This window comes from Nannobrachium achirus, assembly GCF_963921795.1.
Source record: "Nannobrachium achirus genome assembly, chromosome: 11".
Classification (NCBI taxonomy): domain Eukaryota; kingdom Metazoa; phylum Chordata; class Actinopteri; order Myctophiformes; family Myctophidae; genus Nannobrachium; species Nannobrachium achirus.
Genome location: NC_137820.1, coordinates 3205229 through 3232523, shown reverse-complemented (window position 1 = coordinate 3232523; position 27295 = coordinate 3205229). Strand labels below are relative to the sequence as shown.

The 27295-nt window shown below is 41.9% G+C and overlaps 1 protein-coding gene across 1 annotated transcript; it reads right to left on the bottom strand.

The window, feature by feature from the left end:
• Window positions 1–2605: 2605 nt before the first annotated feature.
• Window positions 2606–27252, bottom strand: LOC308293842 (uncharacterized protein). Its single transcript, XM_080736479.1, has 6 exons — window positions 27138–27252; window positions 18478–18609; window positions 14524–14628; window positions 10932–11036; window positions 7029–7427; window positions 2606–2652 (listed from the first exon to the last, which is right to left on the bottom strand). The coding sequence occupies exons 1-6, from the start codon at window positions 27175–27177 to the stop codon at window positions 2636–2638; spliced, it is 798 nt and encodes a 265-aa protein (XP_080592605.1). The 5' UTR covers window positions 27178–27252; the 3' UTR covers window positions 2606–2635.
• Window positions 27253–27295: the final 43 nt, after the last annotated feature.

The window sequence follows — 27295 nt, the reverse complement described above, 5'->3', positions numbered from 1 at the left end:
GGTCATGCTCAGTTAGAAAGACCTTATGTTGAGGACTGGGAACTGAATATATGTTGCCAGTGCTTATCAAAAAAGGGGGGGGGGGTAATATGGATTTTGGGTAATATGGATTTTAAAAGAAGTATAAGATTTAAAAGAAGTATAAGAAGAATTCGTATAAGAAGAATTCGTTTTTTAGGATTGGGTAATATGGATTTTAAAAGAAGTATAAGATTTAAAAGAAGTATAAGAAGAATTTGTATAAGAAGAATTCGTTTTTTAGGATTATTAGGCTAGGCTATTAGTAGTTCAGAATTGTTGTCTCTAGTAGTTTTCTCTAGTAGATATATTTATAAGATTGGCTAGTACAATTTCAGGTTCAGTTTTCAGAGGAACCCCTGCTGGGTTTATAGTGCCAGAGGAACATGACCAGTTGACATGCATTGGAAATACAGTATGGAAAACTACAAGCCTGAACCACCAAAGAGTGTAAGTCTAATATGATTGTTTGATACCCGGGTATATAATAATATGTATGGGAATGAATGGGACAGTGTTTTTTGAGAATCACTGGTCTGTTGGGAAATAATGGTGAATGCACTATAGGGACCTATATTTAAACATGTGATGGTTGTCACCTTTGAAGGTGAAAGAAAAGTCATGGCTAACTATACTTTTGATTTCTCTATAGGGATCCTGAGTTTCATCGCATTTTGGACGGAAATGAAATATATTATTGGATTTGTCTAACGAAAGATTTTCTCCCACGAATCATTTAGTGAATGTTTTAACAGATTTATTCTTTCTTCCCAACATACTGTATGTGTGGTTAACACAAACTAACTAACTAAACCCATAACAACATGTCTATGCTATGGAATGTCGTTGGGAAGATGAAATGTAATTACAGGAGATGTCAAAATGTTTCCAAAAACATTGAGTCAATATGGTAAAGGAACACTCCTAACAATGGAAAAAATGGAAGGAAAGATATGTCAAATATATCTAAACCCTATGGTAAGAAAATACTTCCACACATTAAGGTATGTAAAAATATAAGATATCATTCATTATTGAACTATTTATGACCATTTTGTACTACAAATTGATAAATGCTCCCCATTGCCATGTTGGAAAATACAGAATGTTGATGGCTGTATAGATTAAAAAAAATATTCTAGTATAGGACGTCATAACCCTTGGTGCTGAGCTTTCTATTTCCAGTTTGTGAAATCCAATAAATTAAACCATACATGAAAGATGAGACGGAGCCATAAAAATGAGATGTATGGAAACCAAAAAGATGTCTGGGAAATCACCATGGAATTGCCGCCTTGCATCCCAACCAGATGAGATGATGGAACTGTGCAAGGGACATACCCTAACTGCCTTGCATCCCATCCACTATGAAGGACGCTGTCAAACAAACTGCTATGAGGAAGGGACTCAGTCATTCAAGTGGAGAAGAGTGCAGGAGAAACACATACACAAACAAAATGCTGGCTTTACGAAGTGATCGCTCAAAAGACTGAGGGTCGTAGGATGGAATTTTACCAAGAAAGTGGTTTTCGCCCCTACCAGATGAAACTACCAGATGAAAATGTGTTTCAAAACTGATTTTCGATCCTCCTGCAGATGGAAAACAAATCTCATTACATTTAAGGAGGGAATGTGATAGATTTCTAAATAAATGTAACTACTAATTTGTTTCTAAAGTAACCAGAAGAGTCATGTCATTCACATAGTGGCGTGTCAGGATTTATATTCTAAGCTTCAGGCCAACCATGGAGTGAGGCACACCCTCACCTGTCACCAGAATGTCGTGTCCTGTCATCTAACTGTTCCTGACTAAAGCCTTATATGGATGTCTCTGATTTACCCCTGCTATTCCTGTATTCCTGTATTCCTGTCAGTGTATATAATGGGACCATGCCTGAGAAACAGGAGGCAACACTCTGCACGGGTGTTGTCTCAGAGCTCTTACATATATTGTTAATAAATGTTGTATTTCATTGCACTCCACCCTCTCAGAATTCAATTTATTATATTATTATTAGTATAAGTATGATGCTTAAAGAATTCTATTACAACACACACACACACACACACACACACACACACACACACACACACAAGAACACACACACAGAGAAACACACAGAAACACACAGAGACAGGAACTCACAATAACACACACGCACAGGTGCACACACACACACACACACACACAGAAACATACAAGCACAAACAAACACACACACACGCACATGCACGCACGCACGCGCGTACACACACACACACACACACACACACACACACACACACACACACACACACACACACACACACACACACACACACACACATCATCATCATCATCATGTCGACATGTTTAAACACGGTTAACTACAAAAGCTATTTTTTTCAAAAGCTTTTCGAAAAAAGACAATCTACAAGCTCACAACGGTCATTACATGATTAACTACTAAATGTTAAGCTCGTTAACATAATTAACTTAATCACCACCTACCTGTAGATGGATTGTAGGCGTTGCCGATGTTAGTGATGACTCTCTTATAAACCAGAGTGGTTGTAGAAGTAACTGGTCCAACAGTGCTACTCAACCCAGCAGAGAAGGCCACCTTTGGTTGGTCTGTCAACAAAACAAGCATGCTGACAACAGCATTATCACATTATTTAAATGATTATAAAAACATTTATTATGAATTATAACAATATTTATATATTTATAAAATCATTTATTATGCAATTAATGATCAAATTATTGATATGATTTTGTAAATATATGCCTTACTTCATCGTACAAGAATGTTGTACAAAAGTAGTGAAAATAGCAGATAAGCTCACAACGTGTCGTAATGCAACTAGTTGTGTTTTAAAATGTTTTTAACATTATAATAAAAAGTGAGTGATTTTGGACATCAATGATAAATGCTTATATTATGAACACATTATTTATATCTTTATAAAAGCATTTATGATTCTATTACATTATTTATATCATTATAAAAACATGTACTGTATTATTGTGACCGAAGGTTGCAGTTTAGTATGAGAAACGGAACATCATGTCTCCGCAGTGATGGGCAAGCTACTTGGAAAATGTAGTAAGCTAAGCTACAAGCTACTCTTGATGAAATATAGCTTAAGCTACAACGAAGCTACCCACAGAAAATGTAGCAAAGCAAGCTACAAGCTACACGGCAAAAGTAGCTAACTACAACAAAGCTACTTTTTTCCCTTTTTTTTTATCAACTGCATGATCAAGTACAACTTTCCACCAAACAAATAGGCAGGCAAAAAATGCTCAGTTCGATTGATTATTATAAAACTGGAAACATGCCCTTATGTCTGGCTTTTTGTGTCATCCTTTAATTTACTTTTCAAATTAAATGTGAACCTTTTCAGGCTGTGACCCCCCAAAAAATCCTTTTTGAACTGGGGACCCCACCCTGACAATCAATTGGAATTAGGAGTTGAGGCATTATATTTAGTTTCACTCTGTTCCACCGATAAATATTGTGAAAATAGCAGATCTACAAGCTCACAACGCCTCGTAACGCAAGGCGTTTGGAGCTTGTAGATCTGCCATTTTCACAATTTGTGCCTCTTTTACTACAGTCAATTTGGCCAATGTTTTTATAGATGATAACTTTTGATGCAGTTTTGGTCTTTTATTTATATTTTTTTAGGTATTAAAAATGTCTAAAGGGTCCTTAAATTGCCACTTCACTGTCATTATTTAGCTGTGGACCGAAGAAGGCACTGACTTGTGTGCTGTCGAAACAGCTGATGTACTTGAGTACTTTTACTTTTATTTGTACTTCAAGTAGCTTATTTTTAAAAGCATGTACCGGTATGCACTCTTGAATACATACTTTTATTTAAAAGCAAGTAGGCCTACTTTTTTTACTCTTACTTGTAACATTTTGACTGAGTTTACTGTGGATTGGAGTGTGACCAGGAGTACTCTGTAGGTTCTTACTCAAGTACTTGGGTCGAGTAGCCTACTGTCCATCTCTGGCTGAAGCCTGATTTATACTCCGCCCCCGGAGATCTACAAGCTCACAATGTTGGCATTTGCAACGCGATGTGAGCTTGTATGTCAGTTGTTCTCAGACATTCCCTGAACACGGTGCAGGCAGAGGTGGGACGTTCGCGAACGAATCGAGTCTTTTGAACGGTTCTTTGAAGTGAACGATGGGATCCGGTTCGCGCAGTAGAGAGTGCGAAGTAGAGAGCGCATAGTGAGACAGATCCTTGGCTCGGTCTCACTTCAAAGGGCCATAAATCCCTCTAGTTGCAGGGTGAAGTGTCTCGCTTTAGTCGCTGTCGCTTCTCAACACAGAGGAGGTTCGTTGAAATGAAGTGAAAGCAGCGCTATGCAGAACAACATGTTTGGGGATCTGTTGGGAATTATTTTCCTCACAAACTTTATTTAGCAGTCAAATTTCGCTGGGATGGTAACGTGTAGCGTTTGTTGCACGCTACGTCACTACTGGTGTCTAAAAATAGCTACGCTACGCTACAGCTACGCTGGTTCAAAAGGAGCTGCGCTACCGTGACGCTACTGACAAATGTAGTTAAGCTATGTAGCGTCGCTACTTGTAGCTCGCTACTGCCAATCACTGTGTCTCCGGCCGTCTGTATGTACACTTTTTTACGGTCTCTGGGTTTGCCGCTCTGACATCGCGCTCTGACATCACTGTGATGTCAGGGGAACCACACTAACAGAATCCCTTTTATGCCCATATATGGAGATCCCTGATGTCATCAATATTAAGCCCATATCTAACTGCTTCAAATGGGAATGCCCATATACAGTATGGAGGAAGACAGCCCATATCTCTGTGGCTGGTTCCACACACTGGATCTCCATATATGGGCATAAAAGGCATTGTATATATTAAGGCTGTCAAAATCTGCCAAAAATGACCTTCGAATATCCCCTTCAAAATCCCCCGTTGATTCGGAGCATTCGAAGAATTTGAAGAATTCGGAGCATTCGCACTTCAGAGCTTCGGAGCTTTTATTACACGTTATATTCACATCAATAAAGCCATCGCTATATGGGACAGATCCATGTTGATGACATGAGTGTAGACATACTGTGTACCGATTTGCGTGATTTTAGGGCAAAATCTGTAGGAGCAGTGTCCAAAAATGTGTTTTAAAAAATGGGCCTGAAGGTGGTGCTATATGGGACAGATCCATGTTGATGACATGAGTGTAGACATACTGTGTACCGATTTGCGTGATTTTAGGGCAAAATCTGTAGGAGCAGTGTCCAAAAATGTGTTTTAAAAATGGGCCTGAAGGTGGCGCTATTTGGGACAGATCCATGTTGATGACATGAGTGTAGACATACTGTGTACCGATTTGCGTGATTTTAGGGCAAAAATTGTAGGAGCTGTGTCCAAAAATGTGTTTTGCAAGAATGGGCCTCATGGTGGCGCTAGAAGAGGGTGATGTGTGAATTGATGGTGGAGGTTGTGATTTGGCAGGCAAGGAGTATGTGTGCAAAATTTGTTATGGATCGGGGCAACGGTTGCGAGATATGAGCAGGGCAAAAGTGTGACGTGTGACAGACAGACTGACGGAGGGACTGACGGACAGCTGGTGGAGGTTTTGATAGTAAGTGCGACCTGACGGTCGCAACCAGCAACGCCCCACAACCCTGAAAAGCAGCTCACTGGAGATATTGTAATGTCTGGAACGGATGTGTCTATCTATTTTGCCTTGCATAGCCAGGCTTACTCATCTGCCAAGGCTAAGACAGCAACGGTGCTACTTCTGCCGGGAGAATTTACCCAGATGTTATTGTTTTTTCACAGCGTGGTGTATTCCCCACTGGCGAAACAAACTGTTTGACTTCTCCCGACTCTTCGGTTGTGCTCGTAATAAACAATATCCAAACAAAAACATGGATTCTGACAAAGGACACCTATTAAGAGCGAGTTAAGAGCTACAATCTATTTAGGTTTGTTTCGCAGAACGGACCTGCACTGCGTGGCGTAACTTCCCTTAACCACAGCACTTCCACCACTTCAGTTATGCAGCCCACAGCGGATATTAGCGACTTTAAGCTTGATGATTTTCAGGACGGCAACGCCAGGCGGACTACGGCTGCTATGACGTAATCGCCGTAGCGGTCAAAATGGTTAAGCAAAGCCTCGGCGGCGACGGGTTCCCACCCCTTTCACTGAACGCTTTGTTTCCCATGGCGATGCGTACACGCAGCAGACGGAGTAGGCGCTACGTGGGAAGGGACCTTCTTCCGTAGTAGAGACGGCTGCGGAGACGGCAGGTTTATCTATCGAGCGCGGATCATTTCCGGTTACCGTTGTCATATGCCGTTGCCGTAGCGTTGCTTAAGGTCACTATTGTAATGTCTGGAACGGATGTGTCTATTTATTCAGTTTCCCTGGTATGTGGTGGTTTTCATTGGACGGAGGTGTTTGGGAATGTTGTTGGGGTTGATATTGTTTAGATAGTTCAGGTGGACTGACACGGTTTTAAAGAGGAAAAGGTAGGAGGAGTTATTGTTGTGCTCCTCAAAGGACTGTTGTTGTTTTGTTTTGGATTAGATAGGTAACTCCTTCATACCTCCATTAGATAATTAACCACACATTATTTTTCACTAGTCTCTGAACTAAGTGCTGGGCAGGCTCTCCTGCAGAAACAGGTAGAGGTGGAAAATAATAAAAGTAAAAGTACTCAAGAGTATTCTTTTTGAGGATCTGTACTTTTAAAGTAATTGTTAAATTCTATAATTGTACTCTTACTTGAATAATTTAATTAGTAAATACTCTACTTTTACTTTGGGTCAAACAAATAATTTGACAATGAGTAAGAGTGAATTAAATTCAGGTTTTTCCACATATGAATGAATTGCACTGTTGCTCGCTAACCCCAGCAGGTGGCAGTAGTGCAAGATAATGCGAGGCCCCAAATACTAACCGATGAGCGGTTACTGTGATTTTAGGTCTCCTGCCTGCGTTCACTGAACATCATTGTGTTGTAATTACCTTGCCATTTCGTCTTCAAGGCCTCCACGTCGTTGTCAATGCTGCTCAGACTGCTCTGTAGGCCCTGGACTCGATTGTCAGTGGTACCCAGACTGCGCTGAAGGACCTGGACCCGGTTGTCAGTGGTACCCAGACTGCTCTGAAAGACCTGGACCCGGTTGTCAGTGGTACCCAGACTGCTCTGTAGGCCCTGGACTCGATTGTCAGTGGTACCCAGACTGCTCTGTAGGCCCTGGACCAGGTTTTCAGTGGTACCCAGACTGCTCTGAAGGGCCTGGACCCGGTTTTCAGTGGTGCTGAGCTTGCTCCGTAGGGCCTGGACCCGGTTTTCAGTGGTGCTGAGCTTGCTCCGTAGGTCTGTGAGATCATTTCCACTGGCTCTTTGTTTGACAGCCGTTTCTGAAGGAAAATACAGCAAACCAATTAAATGATTGTAAACACACATCAGCCTACACTGTTCCTTCAGAATCTCATTTTGGACAACAAGCAAACCAATGTAATGCATGACCAAGGATAATCAGAGGCACATACGATTTTACTGACGATCAGCTCGCTGGTAAGATATTATGCTATTATTAGTTAGCACACTGTAGTTCTGGGGAAACTTTATTTTAACTAGATAAACTTCTAGATAAACTTTTCCGCTGCCATTGGAAATTGATGGAAACCAGATTTTCAATTGGGGAAAAGTGCAATAGTCGCTGCAGAATACTCGCTGCAGAAATAGTCAGATTTTGCACGGCGAAGCATGGTGTTGTCTATTGCACGCCGAACAGATCTGCAAGCCTAGAATACTATCTCCCATGGGTTTTCAGGTATTCGGTCCTAAAATGATGATAATTATTAGGGCCGGGCCCAGTTAGGGCCGAGCATTCATTGTTCAGACCCGTTGAGAAGTCTAAACCAGGTCTTTGGAGATATTGTAATGGCCGAGTTTCCCAAAGCGATTTTAGCCCATCGTAGGTCACGCATGGTCGTAGAGACCGAGCCCCGACCGTCATGTTCCCGTGTTTACATGGGTTCGGGCAGAGCGACTTATTTAACCTCCTACAACTAAACGAACATTCACATTTCACAAAGTGCTTAATAAAGTCTCACTCCTGTCTAAATACGGTACGGCATTCTATAATTACTCGTATACTCCGTGTTCTTTAATAAGAAGCCTTTTTATCCGATCGCGTTTTGTTTTCCCATGTATTTCCATTTGTAAAAAAATGCTAATGCTAGCTAATGCTACAAATGCTAATGCTAATAAAAATGCTAATGTTAAAGCTAATACTAAACATGCTAATCTAAAAAATTCTAACGCTAATGCTAACACCAACCGCTAGACAAGGTTGCACACACTTAGCGAGCTGCAGGCACACTTACCCATTCTGAGCCCCAGACATTAACGGATTATAATGTCCAGAGTGCCCCCCCCCCTGGCCCCATTAACGGCCGTTGTCTTATTTTGAAGGCCAGAAGTCCACAGCGTAAACACTTACGGTCTGACGTCATCGCGTTGTGCGCCGGAATCGATGTTGTTTACGTGGGTGTCATGGCGGATCGGATCGGAGCATTTCACCATGTGTTATATAAGCGAGCATCTGCCTCCATCTTCGCTTCTAAAGTGTAGTTTTGAGATAATGGACATTAAAGATGAGATCCCCCGTCCACCTCAATGTTATGGGATGACTATTTTGTGCTCGTGGAGCCGCGATGATGACAAATCAGGTTTCTATAAGACCCCGCAATTCAGAAATCAAGACACACTATTATGAAGATTGACCATTTTTCAGAAAGGAAGGGTTTCTGATTTTTCTATCGCCACATATATATATATATATATATATATATATATATATATATATATATATATATTAATAATACAAATATGCGTGTGTGATAGGGTGAAAGAGGGTATTATTATTTTTCCATTTTTATTTCTACTTTCTTAAAGACGTTTGCTGTATTTTATTGTTTTGTTCTTTTGATTTTGAATGCGCATCGTATTTTCTGTATTGTAATTATGTTGGATGCTTATAGTCTCTTTCCCCTTAGTCATGTTTCTATTTGTGAATGGTATTGACTGAATGCATTCCTGCCTGGGACATTGTGTATAGGGCTCCTGATAGGGTAACTAGGAGAAGCGACTTGGCCAATGCAGTGTGGGGTGATGTCACCGCTGGCCAACCGAGAAGTGGCTGGGCGGAGCCACTGGGTATATGAATGAACAGCGGGCTCAGTTGCTGGGAAGACACCGGGCAGGGCGGACAGACAAGAGTGAGCAGCTAGGGTGGAACGCGGTACACGAGCAATGAACTTTAAGTGACGAACTGTGAGCGATCTGTTACCTATACTAGAGAACCAGCCACGGAGAGACGGGCCTTCACCTACCAGATCCAGCATCCAAGGGGGACGAGAGTGTCTGGACCGGAGGGGACGAGCCTTGGCCGGCTGTGTGGAGAGGCGATTACAGTGTGACGTGCCGTATCAACGCAGGAGGCAAGCATCGCGCTTGCCTTTGTGTGTGAGTATTGTCCTAAGTCACACTGTCCTGCTATATCGCTGCCTTTGGGAAATATTACTATTGGAGCCTTGGAAACAGTCATCTGGCGGCTACCTCCTGTACTTTCAGGTTCGCTGGAATCGAGGTGTCACGTGTGAGAGACGTACCAGGTGCCCTGCTGTCCATGCTCGTGTACGGAAGCTGTCTGGTCCCCGAGTTGCCCTGCTGAGCGGTGGTTGAGTACACGTAGTTACGCTGTTGTGCTGTCGCTAAAGTAACTGAGCACGAAGCGTAAGAGGAACTGAGTCACTGACGCTATTGAGCTGGGGTTGAGTAATTAAGTACGAGGAACTACACTGTCTGCTGAACTGTGTAACTAACTGAGTATAACGGTGGGAGTAATCGAGTAGTTATACTGTAGCGCTCTGCGCCCTGTTCGCTTCGTGGCTTTCCACGTTGACGAGAGATTGAGTACAAGTAACGGAGTACGAGCTGGGGAAACGACGGGGTAATCGCTCTGTGAACTGTGTAACTAACTGAGTATAACGGTGGGAGTAATTGAGTAAATATACTGTAACGCTCAGCGCCCTGTTGCTTCGTGGGCTTTCCACGTTGATAAGTATTTGAGTACTAGTCTCCGAGTAACTGACACCTTGTGTCAAGTAACTGGGTCTTATTGTTGTTCCCTGCCTGGGTTTGATTAGTATTTTAACATTCTACTTTTATTGTTAAACAGAAATAAAGATACCTTTTTAGATCGTTAGTTGGCGGCGCTTTTAGCTTAGGTTTTGTTATTTTCTTTTCTTTTATCAATTGTATTATGGTGAAGATGCCTTGTAAAGGGACTTCTTACTAATTAAATGTACCTTTGTAACCCCCTTTTTTGGTCTCGATCTCTCTCAGGGGTTTACAGTCCCCAAAGGTTGCTCTCTCAAGTATAAATACGAACCTGTGTTACCTTGTGTTGAAGCCTTTATGGTTTCGTTGGTTAGAACCCAACTGGCGTTGTCCGGCAACATTCTTTATTGAATTGACGTATTCTGACGTAACTTGAACTTGATATTGAACTGAACCAGTTTGAAACACTGGCCGTTAATGTGAGGGTTGGCCGCCTTACACGTGTGTTCATAATAATTAACAAGACACACATTCTACCTGCATGTGTGTGTGTCCATAATAATGAACTGGGGAGACAAGGACTGAAATGGGCGACATGCATATTAATTACTTCACATGCATATGAATTAGTTCACATGCATATTAATTAGTTCACAATACACAGACTACTGTGGGGTTGAACATCACACTAATCTGTTGACCACAATATTACCCACAATACCTGACAGCAGAGTGACAGCAAACAAAGCACATAAAACATCAGTGCGTGCGCGCGCGTGTGTGTGAAAACGTACCTTCACTTTCTTTCTTCAGTTCCAACAGCTGGTTTTCACTGGCATTTAATCTGCTCTGCAGATCTGACACCTTCTCTTCAGAGGCACTCAGTTTGGCAGCCGTTTCTGAAGATAGAATAATCAATCAATCAATCAGGCATACAGGACTTTTACTTGTAACAGAGTGTTTAGTGCAATATTGATACTTTTACTTTTCCAACACTGGTGACATGTGTTAGTGGTGTGTCGGTCTAACAGCGTAACATAGACTGTTAAAAAATATGGACAGTGGTAACGGTCAAGTGACCCATTGGTTTCTATCAGAGTGAAAACGACGCATTTCTTCCCCTTGGTATGGGTGTCGCCATCATAGATTGAAATTCTACCAGAGGAGGCTATTGGCTGCCAATAACGGTCACGTGCAACCACAAGGATACTTGGGAGAATGTGTTGAGCTTGCCGAAAAGAAAGCAGATGAAGACGAAAACGTGGACCGCCCACAAGACAGCCAGCAAACAACAAATCCAGTATGGCTGACACAGACGGACCGCAGTGCGAGTAAATGTCTGAATAACTTTTTCGTTTTGCCACGGAGATTTTTGCAACGAACGTTTGGACTCTGGAGTAGCCGCTGCAGCCGCCCCTAACCTGACCGGGCCGTCTAGGACTCTGTACCCCTCATTGGAAGCCTTATTGAGGACTCTCCTTTTGAAAGTGCCCGTGCAGTTCCGCTGGGTCTCTTAATAATCCAGACTGAGTTGTCCACAAGACTTTTCACCAAGCAAGAGGCATTCGTCCAGAGAAATATGCATGTGTTTATTCATATTTATTAACAGGGAACAATGTTTATAGGACTGAAGTTGCATTAATAGTTTTCACACCTCTTAACAAAAGCTATCAACAATGTGACACCTATGTTAACAATGCGATTAATGTAGGAATGGATGCAATATGCATATGAATTGTCCATTGTGACATGCTAAGTACAGTAGACGTGAAGTTGGATTCATGAATGGATTGGATTCATGAACTAATTATTGAGCTGGGTTAATTATTCCTACATATTAAAGAGGTTATTTCAATCAGCGATCATTAACGTAAATGTGCTTGATTCATGTCATTTTTGTTTGATTGAGGTATTTACAGTAGTACATCATTCATGTAGCCTATTCCTCCTCTTTCTTTGATTCAGTCAATTTCATTCTGGTTTATATTTAGGAAATAAAATGTGAGATCAACTCCTCCTCTGCCTATTTGTGTGCGTTCTTGTGTGACATTTGTATGTGTGAATGTAAGTGCTAACTTAGTTTGATGTGCAGACTATTCTATTGACAATTATACTGCAGCCTCAGTGTTATTTTCAAATGTGTTAATACCATTTGGTGAGGCTAAATGTTGAGGGTTTCTTTTGTTTAGTTTTATATTCTATTATAGGCTATAGGCCTACCACTTTATATACGAGTGGTTACTTGGAGGAAATACATTATTACTTAATAGCCGTTCTAAACCTACAAAAAGCCAGATAATTGCCATAATGTCGCCGAAGCCTGCTATGACCAACTTCAAATTCCAAAAGAGCTCCCGACCCAGATCTCCCATATAATACTCCTGGCTCCAACAACAGGTATGAGGTATCCAAACTGTTAAATGAAATATTTGCTAAATGGTCTGAAGTAATGTAAAGTAAGCCTGTGGTAGATAGGCATATATGACAAATTATCAAGATTGCCATATGAAAGTCTATCCAATGTTAAAGACGAGTTCATAAAATAATATAGGCTTCCCTTGGCTTAGAAGCACAGGCTATTTTGGCTGTGAGTGGCCAGTGATAATCTGTAGGCTGGTGTCGATGTGTTTACGTAGGCCTAGCTTAATGGCATGCCATACTTGGTGCACAAATCATGTGAGAGAGAAAGGGAGAGATCTGTCGCTCAGATACTATGCTCAGACTTGTGTCCATCAGCGGCTGATTTTCCTCGGCCCCAAGCTGGTTCCAGTCTTCCAGACCAGTAGTGATCCAGAAAAATATCAAACATATCAAAAGAAAATTATGCTCGATACTCGGCCCAGATTCAGTCAGAGGCAGCCCGATTGTCTGGATGGTAATTAAATGCCCCGATTGGGACTGTACCTATGTTCCCCAGGTTCTATGTTCCCCAGGTTCTATGTTCCCCATTTACCCCCACAAAAAAGCTTCTATGTTCCCCAGGTTCTATGTTCCCCACTTACCCCCACAAAAAAAGGTTCTCTGTTCTCCACTCATCCAAAAATTCATTTTCTAATTATTAATAACAACTCAAAACACACAATAATGGGGAGAAATTATGAATACTAGTGAGACAGGGGGGGGCACTAGGGACATCTGGACACCATACTTTTGTTATGACTGGGCATCTGGACGAGTGGGCACCTGGACATCTTGGCAATAGGAATATGTGGGCATTTGGACGAGTGGGCACCTAGGGGTGGAGACATCTGGGCACCTGAGCAACTGGGCACCTAAATTAGGATTGCCCACATGTTCTTAGTGCCCAGATGTCCCACCATTTCCTGAACTTGAGTTGGGAAGTTGGGAATATATCCTTTTTTTTGGGGGTGGGGGGTGGGGAACATACAGTAGATCCTTTTTTGGGGGAGGGTGGGTGGGGAACATAAACCTGGGGAAAATAGAACCTTTTTGGGGGGGAAGTGCATGGGGAACATTCCCCCAAAAATATTTGACACACCCTAGCTTCACACACACTGCAAAGCCAGAGTGAGAGGGAAGAGCACAGATATAAAAAGCTAGATGCCTCATTCGCCTCTGCCAGTTCATTGGAGCGACGTGCAAAAGTTGTAGTCCAGACTTCCTGGAGAAACCCCTTCTCTTGTAGTTAGCCGGGGACCCAGTCCCTCAAAATGGGAGAGGACCTGTGATGTTCTGCCACACTTTTTATTTCTGTTTTATCTATTAGTTTGGTCATTAAGGTCCACAGAATGAGAGGCCTGCTCTGCCGGAAACTAGGTGGCGCTCTGCCCTGGGCCTAGAACCCTCCCCCCCCCCACACACACACACACTCTAACCCACTTAAAATGCCGTAACTCGGCTTCCGAGCGACCGGGAGAGCCGGGGCAAGGCACCTAGGGGGTCACCGGCGGCCGAGCCACCACCGTGGACCCCCGCGCCGCCGGAAAAAAAACAAATGGAAAAATAGGTGAATCTAGCAGATCCCCGGGGACACCCCCTGAGGAGCGGGGGGCCCGCGGGGCCCTCCCCGGCTGAGCCACGGCCTGTGGAGTGGAACAGTAGCCTGTAGATCTGCTAGATTCGCCTATTTTTCTTTTTGTTTTTTCCGGTGCTGCGGTGGGCCCCGGTGGTGGCTCAGCCGCTGGGGACCCCCTGGGTGCCGGCCCCGGCTCTCCCAGTCGCTCGGAGGCCGAGTAACGGTCTTTTAAGCAGGTTACAGTGGCGGGGGTCCGCCGCTAGGTGGCGCTCTACCCACGGCTGTCTCCACGCCACAGAGGGAGAGGGGGAGCATCTCTCTTCGTAATGGCGGCTCCCATAATGTTTTTACAATTCAATACCTGACAGCACATACAACATCAGTGTGTGTGCATGCGTGCAAAAACGTACCTTCACTTTCTTCCTTCAATTCCAACAGCTGGTTTTCACTGGCATTTAATCTGGTCTGCAGATCTGACAACTTCTCTTCAGAGGAACTCAGTTTGGCAGCCATTTCTGAAGATAGATCAATCAATCAATCAATCAATCAATCAATCAATCAATCAATCAGGCATACAGGACTTTTACTTGTAACAGAGTGTTTAGTGCAATATTGATACTTTTACTTTTCCACCACTGGTATCATTTGTTAGTGTGTCAGTCATGAACGAACGGTTCAAATGAACCAGTTCTTTATGGTTCAAATGAACCAGTTCTTTATGGTTCAAATGAACCAGTTCTTTATGGTTCAAATGAACCAGTTCTTTATGGTTCAAATGAACCAGTTCTTTATGGTGACCGAAATGAACCAGTTCTTTATGGTTCAAACGAACCAGTTCTTTAGGGTTCAAACGAACCAGTTCTTTATGGTTCAAACGAACCAGTTCTTTATGGTTCAAACGAACCAGTTCTTTATGGTTCAAATGAACCAGTTCTTTATGGTTCAAACGAACCAGTTCTTTATGGTTCAAATTAACCAGTTCTTTATGGTTCAAATGAACCAGTTCTTGGTGTTGTCCATATTTTTATAGTAAGGGGATTTTATATTATTTTTGAGCGGTGCAAACCGCTCCTATATTTCACTTTCGGTTTATCTAGGTAAACTAGACCAGGTCAACCTGGTTGTGCCAGACCCCCTGTCTGTCATCATCATTTATGACATCATGCCTTTTGTAGGCATGTCATCATCATGTCATCATCATATATACCCTTTATATAGAAAACCCGGACAGACAGACAGACCGACATTTGCTTATGTAGGCCTACCCATTTCATGGGTCTGGCAAACATATTAGCACGGGACGATTCTTTCATTCTTCATCGATTGGCTAGTTGAGTAACTAAACATAAGAATCGACCAATCAGAAACCGTTCTACTCGTGACGACATGTGTTAGCCAAACAGAACAGACCAATCAAATGCTGTGTTGTTCATGCTAATTTAGATCTGTCTTGGCCATTACACTTGCACTTGAGACCGGCTTGAGACCGGCTGTTAATGGCCAGGCTGGTAAGTTGCACATAATATACTCCCGACATAATCTGTTTCCAAGAGGCAACCCAGCACTTCTTGGTGTTGGCCGTCAGTCAAAGTTAGAGGGAAAAAAGTCTGACCAACCGCATATCCTGGACCTTTCTGACGCAAATCGACCCCATCCAGGATTCAAGACAGCGACCACGTTACATTAAACCCTGTAGTCTATGGTTGCTGTTTCAAATCCTGGGTGGGGGTCGATTTGCGCCAGAAAGGTCCAGGCGTAATGGCCAGGTTGTTTCATATCCTGGACTTTTCCTAAACCCCCTCTCCGTTCTGCCCTCTGTCTGTTTTGTTTGAGCTTCTGGTCTGGACTGTATATGATTTCTCTTCTATTCACTCTTTGACTGCCACCAGGCTGTTAATGGCCAGGCTGTTTGTCTGACCTCCTGTCTGTTCTCCCTCTGTCTCCCCCTTGCTTTATAACCCACAAGAAGCTCTATTTGGCTCTATCTGGTTTCAGACAGCGACAATTAGGAGTTTCTCCTGCATCTCGGCTACTCAAAATGGAGTTTCTGGTGACACATAAATGTGCACATGAATGTGCACGATAAATTGTTATTAGCCTTTGGTCTGGTCAAGGATACTAACAAACCCAGCACTTCTTGGCGTTGGCCGTCAGTCAAAGTTAGAGGGAAAAAGTCTGACCAACCGCATATCTTGGACCTTTCTGGCGCAAATCGACCCCCACCCACCATTCAAGACAGCGACCACGCTACATTAAACCCTGTAGTCTATGGTTGCTGTTTCGAATCCTAGGTGGGGGTCGATTTGCGCCAGAAAGGTCCAGGATATGCGGTTGGTCCAGGTGTAATGGCTAGGTTGTTTCATATCCTGGACTTGGTTGGTTGTCCTCCTGTCTGTTTTACCTCTGTTATCCCTCTGTCTCCTAATTGCTTTATAACCCTCAAGAAGCTTTATTTGGCTCTATGCATACAAACTCATTCAAGACAGCGGCCACACTTTTCCCTCTAACTTTGACTGACGGACAATGTCAGTCAATGCGAATGACCTCCTGTCTGTTTTCCCTCTGTTTCCTAATTGTTTTATAACCCTCTCTTCAGTTGCATGTCTCTGTCTTGTAAGTGGAATAATATAATCTAAATTCTCACATTTTATATACTGACCAGGAGTTCTGGTTACGTAACATATAAACATGACTGGTTGCAATGAAGATTTGCGCATGCAGTTTTACCTCCATATTTATTACTATGACATATATCACCATAACGTCAGAGATCACTCAATGGATTATAGTCAAGGGTTGCTAAAGGCAGTCCATTCCTTAGCATTTGCCTTAGTTTCCTCTTGTTCACATCTAAAATCATGTTTGAGACAGACTCACAAACAGATGTATCGAATTTGTCGTATTTAATGCCCAAAGCCGTGATGCCAGGGATAAAATGGTTAAAATAAGGTACGGATTGCAGCTTCAATATAAACACAATCTTGACCCATTGCCCAAGTTTTACAAAATTGAGTGCTCTGCTCACTTCACCATAATACTGTAACACAGACCTCCATGTATGGATCATAAAATGTATTCTATATCATAATATAAACCAATTATACTCAGTCATGAAAGTGTTATCATTATGACATCACATTATGTATTATACTATCAGTAGTGGTCATACTATCAGTAGAGGGCAGCCTCATGCAAGAATTAATAAGAAATGGCCGCGGTCGGCTCCCATCCGTCCAGGCCACTAAAGTTCTTTAGAGCACTTTTACGGGAGATGTGTTAACGGTACACACCCGCGCGACCCCTCATCAGTTTACAGACATCAAAACAAGGTACAAAAGAACGAGCCAAAGAAAGTACAATGGTCATACATATATGACAATCTATACTTCTTTTTCCGTTACGCTATTAACTTTCCTACTGCCAGATTATTTATTTATTTATTGGGTCTGGTGCCATCAAAAAGCGGCTTACCTTTGCGACGTTATACTAGATAGACAGACAGACATTTATTTATTTATTTTTATTTTTTTGGGTTGTGCAATAGTGCACTTTGGTCTGCCAGGCAGCAGAGGGCGGCGTCATGCGAGAATGAATGTGAAAATGCCTGTTATGTGTTGAAGAAGAAGAAGACCAGTCACTGGCCATAGAGCCTTACAGCCGGAGGAAATCAACAAGGAAGTGAATTGTTCTCCGTTGATCTAACGCATAATGGATTTTTTACACCATCACCGCGGAAAATGTGTTTACAGTAGACGGCCGCGCGACCCCTCATCAGCTTACAGTCATCAGACGAACGAACCGAACGAGCGCCGTATTGGCGGAGAGGTCTTGCGCAATCGGGCGAACGTGAACGTTCAAAGCGGTGGGAGAGTTAAGGATCGTGCATAATGAAAATCGCCTTTGCACCGCTCACTTCGCACGGGTGCGATTTTTATATTATATATTATTATTATTATTATTTTATATTTGACCAATCTGCGAAGTAAATCGTTACCAAGAAATTTCTTCACCAATGTGTTTCTAAAGGTGTGTAATAATATGTACTAAAAGGTTGAAATTCAACTCCTGGGGGAAACCTCATAAAAAACTGATTTGTGTTTGTATCCCATTACTTTTACTATACAGGGGGAAAAAAAATACAAAAAATAAATCTGCTTTAAGTAGCATGTGAGGGGTCAGACTAGGGGTTTTTCATGATTTTGAATCCATTGCAAGCATTATTTTTGCACAAAAAAACATTCCTTGGGCTAAAATCGGACCCACAAAACAATGGTTTAGTGATGAATCATCACTTTTCACCGTTTTGTGGGGGCCATTTGTAGTCCATATGTAGAATGTAGAACATTCTATATATCAATCAATACCTTCATTTTTCTGGGTGAGATCCTGCACCTGTTGGTTGCTGGCAGCCAGCTTCTGTCTCACGGTCACCACAGACATGGTCAGGGCTTGCAGCTTGACCCTCACTGCGGTCACCTCTTCTTGGGAGGGGGTCCCTGGATCAAAGGTAGGAGGAGTTAGTGTTGTCACTGCTTTGGAGGGGGTCCCTGGATCAAAGGTAGGAGGCGTTAGTGTTGTCACTGCTTTGGAGGGGGTCCCTGGATCAAAGGTAGGAGGAGTTAGTGTTGTCACTGCTTTGGAGGGGGTCCCTGGATCAAAGGTAGGAGGAGTTAGTGTTGTCACCTCCCTCCACATGTCTGCTTTGGAGGGGGTCCCTGGATCAAAGGTAGGAGGAGTGACTGTTTTTGTTTTGTTTTGGAAGAGACCGTAGCCTCAGGAACCCAGGCTTTTCATTCTCCTTCGGCTCAGATCTGTGCAGTGCTTGCTCTGCCTCATATTAACTAGTTGTTAATAGTGGAGGCTCAGATCTGTGCAGTGCTTGCTCTGCCTCACATTAACTATGTGTTAATAGTGGAGGCTCAGATCTGTGCAGTGCTTGCTCTGCCTCACATTAACTATGTGTTAATAGTGGAGGCTCAGATCTGTGCAGTGCTTGCTCTGCCTCATATTAACTATGTGTTAATAGTGGAGGCTCAGATCTGTGCAGTGCTTGCTCTGCCTCATATTAACTATGTGTTAATAGTGGAGGCTCAGATCTGTGCAGTGCTTGCTCTGCCTCATATTAACTAGTTGTTAATAGTGGAGGCTCAGATCTGTGCAGTGCTTGCTCTGCCTCACATTAACTAGTTGTTAATAGTGGAGGCTCAGATATGTGCAGTGCTTGCTCTGCCTCATATTAACTATGTGTTAATAGTGGAGGCTCAGATCTGTGCAGTGCTTGCTCTGCCTCATATTAACTATGTGTTAATAGTGGAGGCTCAGATCTGTGCAGTGCTTGCTCTGCCTCATATTAACTAGTTGTTAATAGTGGAGGCTCAGATCTGTGCAGTGCTTGCTCTGCCTCACATTAACTAGTTGTTAATAGTGGAGGCTCAGATATGTGCAGTGCTTGCTCTGCCTCATATTAACTATGTGTTAATAGTGGAGGCTCAGATCTGTGCAGTGCTTGCTCTGCCTCATATTAACTATGTGTTAATAGTGGAGGCTCAGATCTGTGCAGTGCTTGCTCTGCCTCATATTAACTAGTTGTTAATAGTGGAGGCTCAGATCTGTGCAGTGCTTGCTCTGCCTCACATTAACTAGTTGTTAATAGTGGAGGCTCAGATCTGTGCAGTGCTTGCTCTGCCTCACATTAACTAGTTGTTAATAGTGGAGGCTCAGATCTGTGCAGTGCTTGCTCTGCCTCATATTAACTATGTGTTAATAGTGGAGGCTCAGATCTGTGCAGTGCTTGCTCTGCCTCATATTAACTATGTGTTAATAGTGGAGGCTCAGATATGTGCAGTGCTTGCTCTGCCTCATATTAACTAGTTGTTAATAGTGGAGGCTCAGATCTGTGCAGTGCTTGCTCTGCCTCATATTAACTATGTGTTAATAGTGGAGGCTCAGATATGTGCAGTGCTTGCTCTGCCTCATATTAACTAGTTGTTAATAGTGGAGGCTCAGATCTGTGCAGTGCTTGCTCTGCCTCACATTAACTAGTTGTTAATAGTGGAGGCTCAGATCTGTGCAGTGCTTGCTCTGCCTCATATTAACTATGTGTTAATAGTGGAGGCTCAGATCTGTGCAGTGCTTGCTCTGCCTCATATTAACTATGTGTTAATAGTGGAGGCTCAGATATGTGCAGTGCTTGCTCTGCCTCATATTAACTAGTTGTTAATAGTGGAGGCTCAGATCTGTGCAGTGCTTGCTCTGCCTCATATTAACTATGTGTTAATAGTGGAGGCTCAGATATGTGCAGTGCTTGCTCTGCCTCATATTAACTAGTTGTTAATAGTGGAGGCTCAGATCTGTGCAGTGCTTGCTCTGCCTCATATTAACTAATTGTTAATAGTGGAGGCTCAGATATGTGCAGTGCTTGCTCTGCCTCATATTAACTAGTTGTTAATAGTGGAGGCTCAGATCTGTGCAGTGCTTGCTCTGCCTCACATTAACTAGTTGTTAATAGTGGAGGCTCAGATCTGTGCAGTGCTTGCTCTGCCTCATATTAACTATGTGTTAATAGTGGAGGCTCAGATCTGTGCAGTGCTTGCTCTGCCTCATATTAACTATGTGTTAATAGTGGAGGCTCAGATATGTGCAGTGCTTGCTCTGCCTCATATTAACTAGTTGTTAATAGTGGAGGCTCAGATCTGTGCAGTGCTTGCTCTGCCTCATATTAACTATGTGTTAATAGTGGAGGCTCAGATATGTGCAGTGCTTGCTCTGCCTCATATTAACTAGTTATTAATAGTGGAGGCTCAGATCTGTGCAGTGCTTGCTCTGCCTCATATTAACTATGTGTTAATAGTGGAGGCTCAGATCTGTGCAGTGCTTGCTCTGCCTCATATTAACTAGTTGTTAATAGTGGAGGCTCCAAGACACATTTTACTTCAAGTCATGATGCAAAGGTCTGAAGTACCTCAGGGCCATAGGAAAGAATTTATCCAAAGAGACAAGTTAGATCACCCTTCATTTTATTTTTAAAAATGGCCGCCGTCAGTAAACCATTTTTGGGGTCTAGGAATTCAATTAATCAGGTTTGAATGCTAAAAACCCAATAGTTCACTAATTAACATGACAGTGGGGGGTAAAATATGAAGATTTCATAAAAAAAAAAAAGTTTTAACAGGGTAACTTTCAATGTGTTTGCCCTTCAAAACTTTGATTTAGTTTTCCCTTTGGCATGGAAGTGCCTTAGGATAATAGGAAAGAAATTAGATCACCCTTCATTTCTGAAATATAAAAAAAAATACACGTTTTTAAAAATGGCCACCTCCATTTACAGTACATCAATAGAAAAGAACCATATCTTTTCTTCTGTTAGAGTAATAATAATATTGGTGTCAAAGTGTACATTTTTGGGGTCTAGGAATTCAATCAGGTTTCAAGGCTAAACAATCCACAATAGTTTTCTCATTACCATGACAACGGGGTTAAATGTGAACGTTTCATTATAAATGCATGCTTTCAAAGGTTCACTTGCTGAAATGTGCATATTATGTTATATCAAATCCTAGGCGAGTAATGAATAAGAGACAAGTTTCTAAGATTTACAATACAATGTCTCCACTGTGGGAGCATGAACAATGACATGCATGGCTGCCTCTGACAGTCAGACAAGCTACGAGATTTCTCAGGGTATAACAGTCGAGTCCATATATGGACGTGTGATGACCGTGAAAATGTGCACGCACATTCCCACTGGGCTGAGGGAGAAATGTCACTTGAATTGTTTCAAATCAGCCTCATGGTGGCACTATAACAGGCCGATTCTTGTTTGTACCTTTAACTACACTGATCTGTGTGAAACATTGTATGCGCACTACTTAGAGGCAAAGGGAAAACCTTTGCCCTGCGTTACATCTGCCTTTTTTAGCGCCACCAGGAGGATGACTTATGTTAGATCTTTTTTTAAATATTACTCCTTCAGATTGAATCCAAATTTCATCAAATCGGTTCACAGTACCTCTATAGTCAGGTGATCTAGACGGGTATGTTTGATTTTTCATATTCAATCCTGAATGAGTGAGATTGACAACTAAAGTTTGCAGGACTGACCCGTATTGAACAAAATGACACAAATCATGAACGCAGCGCCCGATTACGGCGAAACTTTGTATTCACAATCACACTATGTTGAGAAACAAATGCTAACCAAAATGTCCCTATTACAGCGCCACCAGGAGGCATATTTTTTGTTATATTAATCCAACAAATTGGTACACATTATCTGTCTGTCATTCAATGTTAAATGAGTTAAAAAGAAGGATCTCAATGGAAACTAGAAAATATTGTTCCTTCGAAACAAGTGTGGGCTCGCTTGCAAAAAAAAAATTGCTATAAAAGTAAAAAAATAATCGCAGTCAGTGCTGTCTTTGACGTTACTGATGTAAAATGGTAATTGAACTACAATGCAGACAAGTAGTGTTATTACATGAACTTAATGGTATGGACAATTAAATCAAAATAAAAAATATAGCTGCAAGCAGCGATAGAGTGGCCAAGCAAGGAAAAAGTAGGAATGGAAAATAGCAGCGGGAAAAAAGCAGGAAAAGCAAGAAAAGTGGGAAAATAAATCAAAGAAAAACTAGAAGCAGTGTTCTTCCGAGAACAGGTCTCTGGCATGTCAGGTAGGTTTTTTTGGCCTACTGGTGGCGCTATAATAGGCCAATGTGAAAAGGATGCCATGTGTCCTTTCACGGCAATCGGACGCGGCAAACGGGCTTAAGCGTTTTACAAACTGCTCAAAAGGATATAATTACCCCCCTTTGGCCAATTGGGGTAAGATTGTTTTCAGTGATATTTGGACTAACCCTCAGTATTTCATCATGAAAATGTGACTTTGCATGTATGTTTTAGTGGCAGAAGAATAATTTGCATAAAACTGCAATATTCATTGAACTATTAAAAAAGAATGTTTCAATTTAAAAAAAATCCGATCAGACAGATCTTTAGATAGTGATCCAAAGTTCATGTAAAAAAAAGTTCTGTGCACATGACACAAAAATCCCAGGATAAAAATGGGTTTCAGCGCTTTACAAACTGCTCAAAATGGCGGAAAATCTAAGGGCTGAGCTTACTTGACAAAGACACAGATGTGTTCCTCTTGAGTCAAGGCACGCGTGTAAGCAAGTTGCATGTCTTCAATCCAAACGAGGCATGACTTATACCCATTTAAAGTTTGAATTTTCGAACGCTTCGTATAGTGCCACCCTTTGGCCAATTGGAATAAGATTGGTTTCAGTGAACATGTGACTTTGCATGTATGATTTAGAGGCAGAAGAATAATTTGCATAAAACTAGAATATTCATTGAATTATTAAAAAATAATCAGACAGATCTTCAGATATTGGCCCAACGTTCATGTAAAAACAGTTCTGTGCACGTGATGCGAAAATCCCAGGAGGAGATAGATTTGAGCTTCATATCATTCAAAATGGTGGGAGATCTAAAGGTCAGAGGTCAAAAGTCAGAGTGGCAAAGTTGTTCGGCATGAGGAGACACATATGTGTGTCCAGGTTTCATGGCTGTATATCAAACAGTGCATGAGCTATACCTGTTCAAGGTTTGCACTTTCAAAGGCTTCCTACAGCGCCACCCTTTGGCCAATTGTTGCGAAAAGTAATAGCACTCCACAGTAAGCTGAACACATTAAAATTTGAATGGTGTTTTTCGGTTTATGTACAGTAGGAGTAGAAAAGTGCCAACGTTTTGAGGAGAACTTGATATGACTGACTGACAGATAAATAATGAGGACAACATACGTGTGCTTCGCTTTCATCGAGCTCACAATAAGCCTTGCCTTGTCTGAGTTTCCAGTGAACTGTACTGTCAATAAATCAAGAAGGATCAACCAGATATTTCATTTTCCATCTTGAAGCTCCATTTTAAAAGCATTGTTTTCCACAACTTAAAGGAGCATGAAACACAAAATCACTTTTTCTATAAATATATATTATATCAACAAGTCACTTGTGATAGGGAGCAGTGATATGGTTCAGTTTGCCTATAGCCTTGTGGATTCAGAGCTTTCTGCTGGTCTCTGCAGCTATTTCTGAATACTTCCAGTTTCTAGAAGAAAAGAAAACTTTGGCGCCACTCATTAAATATTAGCTATCATTGTTCTAGAGTGCAATGTGACGTAGGCATATCTAATTAATATTAACGTTTGTTTAATACAGAGTTGTATCAAGGGGGGCGTGGTTTCATTCTGCCCTCGTTGTGGCGTCTCGTGTCGTGTTGTTGTTCAGAGCATAGACAGGGCTCAGGGCTGTCGCAGACAGTGGGGCACTTGTTGATTAGATTCGGCAACTCCATGTTCTATAACCAGTTAAAATGGGCAAGTATTTTACAAACAAGCTGTCTGAGCTTTTATACATGGACACACTTTCTCCAGCTTTGGACTGTTTACCACGGAACAGAAGAAGAAGGGACGCTAAGCTATCGCCGATAGCTATTTTCTGTGTGTGTGTGTGTGTGTGTGTGTGTGTGTGTGTGTGTGCGTGCGTGTGTGCGTGCGTGTGTGCGCGCACTGTCAACACACACAAACACGTGTCACACGCACACACACACTACACTGTCACAAAATAGCCGAAACAAACGTGTTTACATGAGAAGCTGCTGCTACTACGGCTATTAGCTGATTTAGCTCTTCTACATAGCCGATCTACAAGCTCACAGCGCGTCTCGAAAGCGACGCGTTGTGAGCTTGTAGATCTGCTATTTTTCGTGTGGACGTTGTGTGTGCGCGCGCACTGTCACGACACACACACACACACATATACACACACACACACACACACACACAGGCTACACTACACACATACAGAAAATAGCTATCAGCGTTAGCCTAGCGTCCGTCCCTCTCCGGTTCCTTGTAAAACAGTCCAGAGCTGGAGAAAGTTATGTCCATGGATAAAAGCTCAGACGGCTTGTTTATAAAATACTTGCACATTATAATTGGTTATATAACATGGAGTTGCCGAATCTTTATACTTTTTACACCTCCAATGGCTGGTTTTAAAAAATGTTTCAGAAGTGGAAACAGCAACTGCCCAGTGCCCACTGCTGACAGCTTCGCTCTGTCTCTCTGCTAGAACACGCATTACTCCGCCCCCTCCCCCCACAACGGCAGATAACCACGCCTACATTTTAGAAATCTTTTCATGTTCTGAAATCCCATAAAACAAATTAGAGGCGGGGTTTCTTATCCCTTTAAAGGACAACTTTAGTTTTTTACAACAAGGGTTCATATTTTAGATAGTCATTAGAGAAAATAAAAGATGAGTGTTATAATGTTTTCATTTACTTCTTTGTATTGTTTTTTTTGTGATTTTAACGATTTTGTTTTGCTTGCATGCCCCCAGGTTGGGGGCATGCATGCAAGTGGCTAAATATGTATACATTTTTTAGACACAATAAGCCCATTCCCAAGATGCACTGCAATCTTTCATGGTCATGTGACTTATGGGGGCTGGTGTAAATGTGTCCCAATCTCCCTGAGAGCTAGTCATCTCGGGGACTGTCATTATTCCCTGCAGCCAATATGATTTTTTTTTTTTTTTGCTCTCTAAAAAGATAATGCCACAACAGCATCTCATAATATCTAGGCTACATTTCACTTAAACGCCAGAGCTTAACTCTGCATGTAAATAAGACTTTTTTTAATTAATGTGAGAGATCGGTACATAATTCTGTTAGTCCTCCCAGTTGATATTAGCTAAAATGCTAACTAATGCTAACAAAATACGCCTTTGTTAGCCGTTTGTAGCCAAATGCGGTAATATCGGGACTCCATTACTTAGCGATGCAACCCACAGTATTTATCCCATTAATTTAATGCCACGTGTGTTCCAAATGAACAATTATTAACCACGTAATGTATGATTTAGTGTATTATTTTATTTATTATTCTTCCGCCGTTCTTCCGCTGTTTCTTCTTCTACGCTGGTGAAAATGATCCGTTCCTGCCTGGAGACGTCTGTGACGTATGCGTTTGTCTTCCGTGAAGCTCCGGTGCGGAAGCTTCCTTTGTCACTGAGTTAGCTTAGCATTGAATAGATCAGTGTCGTCCTAAACTATCTAATTCTAACGTTCAGAGCTCAACAGCAGATTGTGTTGAATTCACGGTTGGCGCAGCGTAGCGTCTTTACATTTAGCCCAATAATGCTGTTGTGGCATTATCTTTTTAGAGAGCAATAACTAAAGTTTAAAACATACATAAACCACTCTACAAGCTCACAACGCATTGCGGTGCGACGCGTTGTGAGCTTGTAGATCTGCTATTTTCAAACATTTTGTACTTTTACTTTTGGTACTTTAAGTACATTTGGATACCAATACTTTTGTACTTTTACTCAAGTACATTTTTTATTCTGGACTTTTACTTGTAACAGAGTGATTCTACATTGCAGAATTGATACTTTTACTTAATTATACAATGTTGGTACTTTTTCCACCACTGTGTAAACGTTTGTGTTCTCATGCCAATAAAGCTTCTTTGAATTGAAGATTGAATTGAAGATTGCTCCCCATGTGGCGGAGTCAGGTCATTGCAGGTTAGAAATTTATTTAAAACTTGAATATCTCAAAAGTACTATTTCAGCATGGCATCATTCTATAAGCCATATCTTCAAAACTGTTGGGTCAATCTCCACAACCAATATATCATTTTGTAGCTATGATCCCCAGCTTTCAAATGAAATGAAAACATGAAAATGAAAAAAATTGCAATGACTGGCTCTCAGGGAGATTGGGACACAAATAGTAACAAAGAAATTGCCGGATTATTATGTCTAAGAAAACATATTTAGCCACTTGTACGCATGCCTCCAATCACTGAAACCAAAATAGTAAAATTGCTAAAACATTTTAACACAATTTATTTCTTTTCTCTAAAATCTAAAATATGAACCCTTGTTGTAAAAAAAAAACAAAGTTGTCCTTTAACCACGTTGCTGACCTGCATTTTGTTTGGCCGTACCTTCCATTCTAAGCTCCAAGCTCTTCATCCTCTGTTCCATGGTGAGGGCCGTCTCTCCCTGAGCCCCAACCTCTGACAAACACAACAGCAACACTAGCAACGCTCCACAGTTCTTCATGATGAGACCCATCATACCCACCTACCACTGTAGGTAGGTA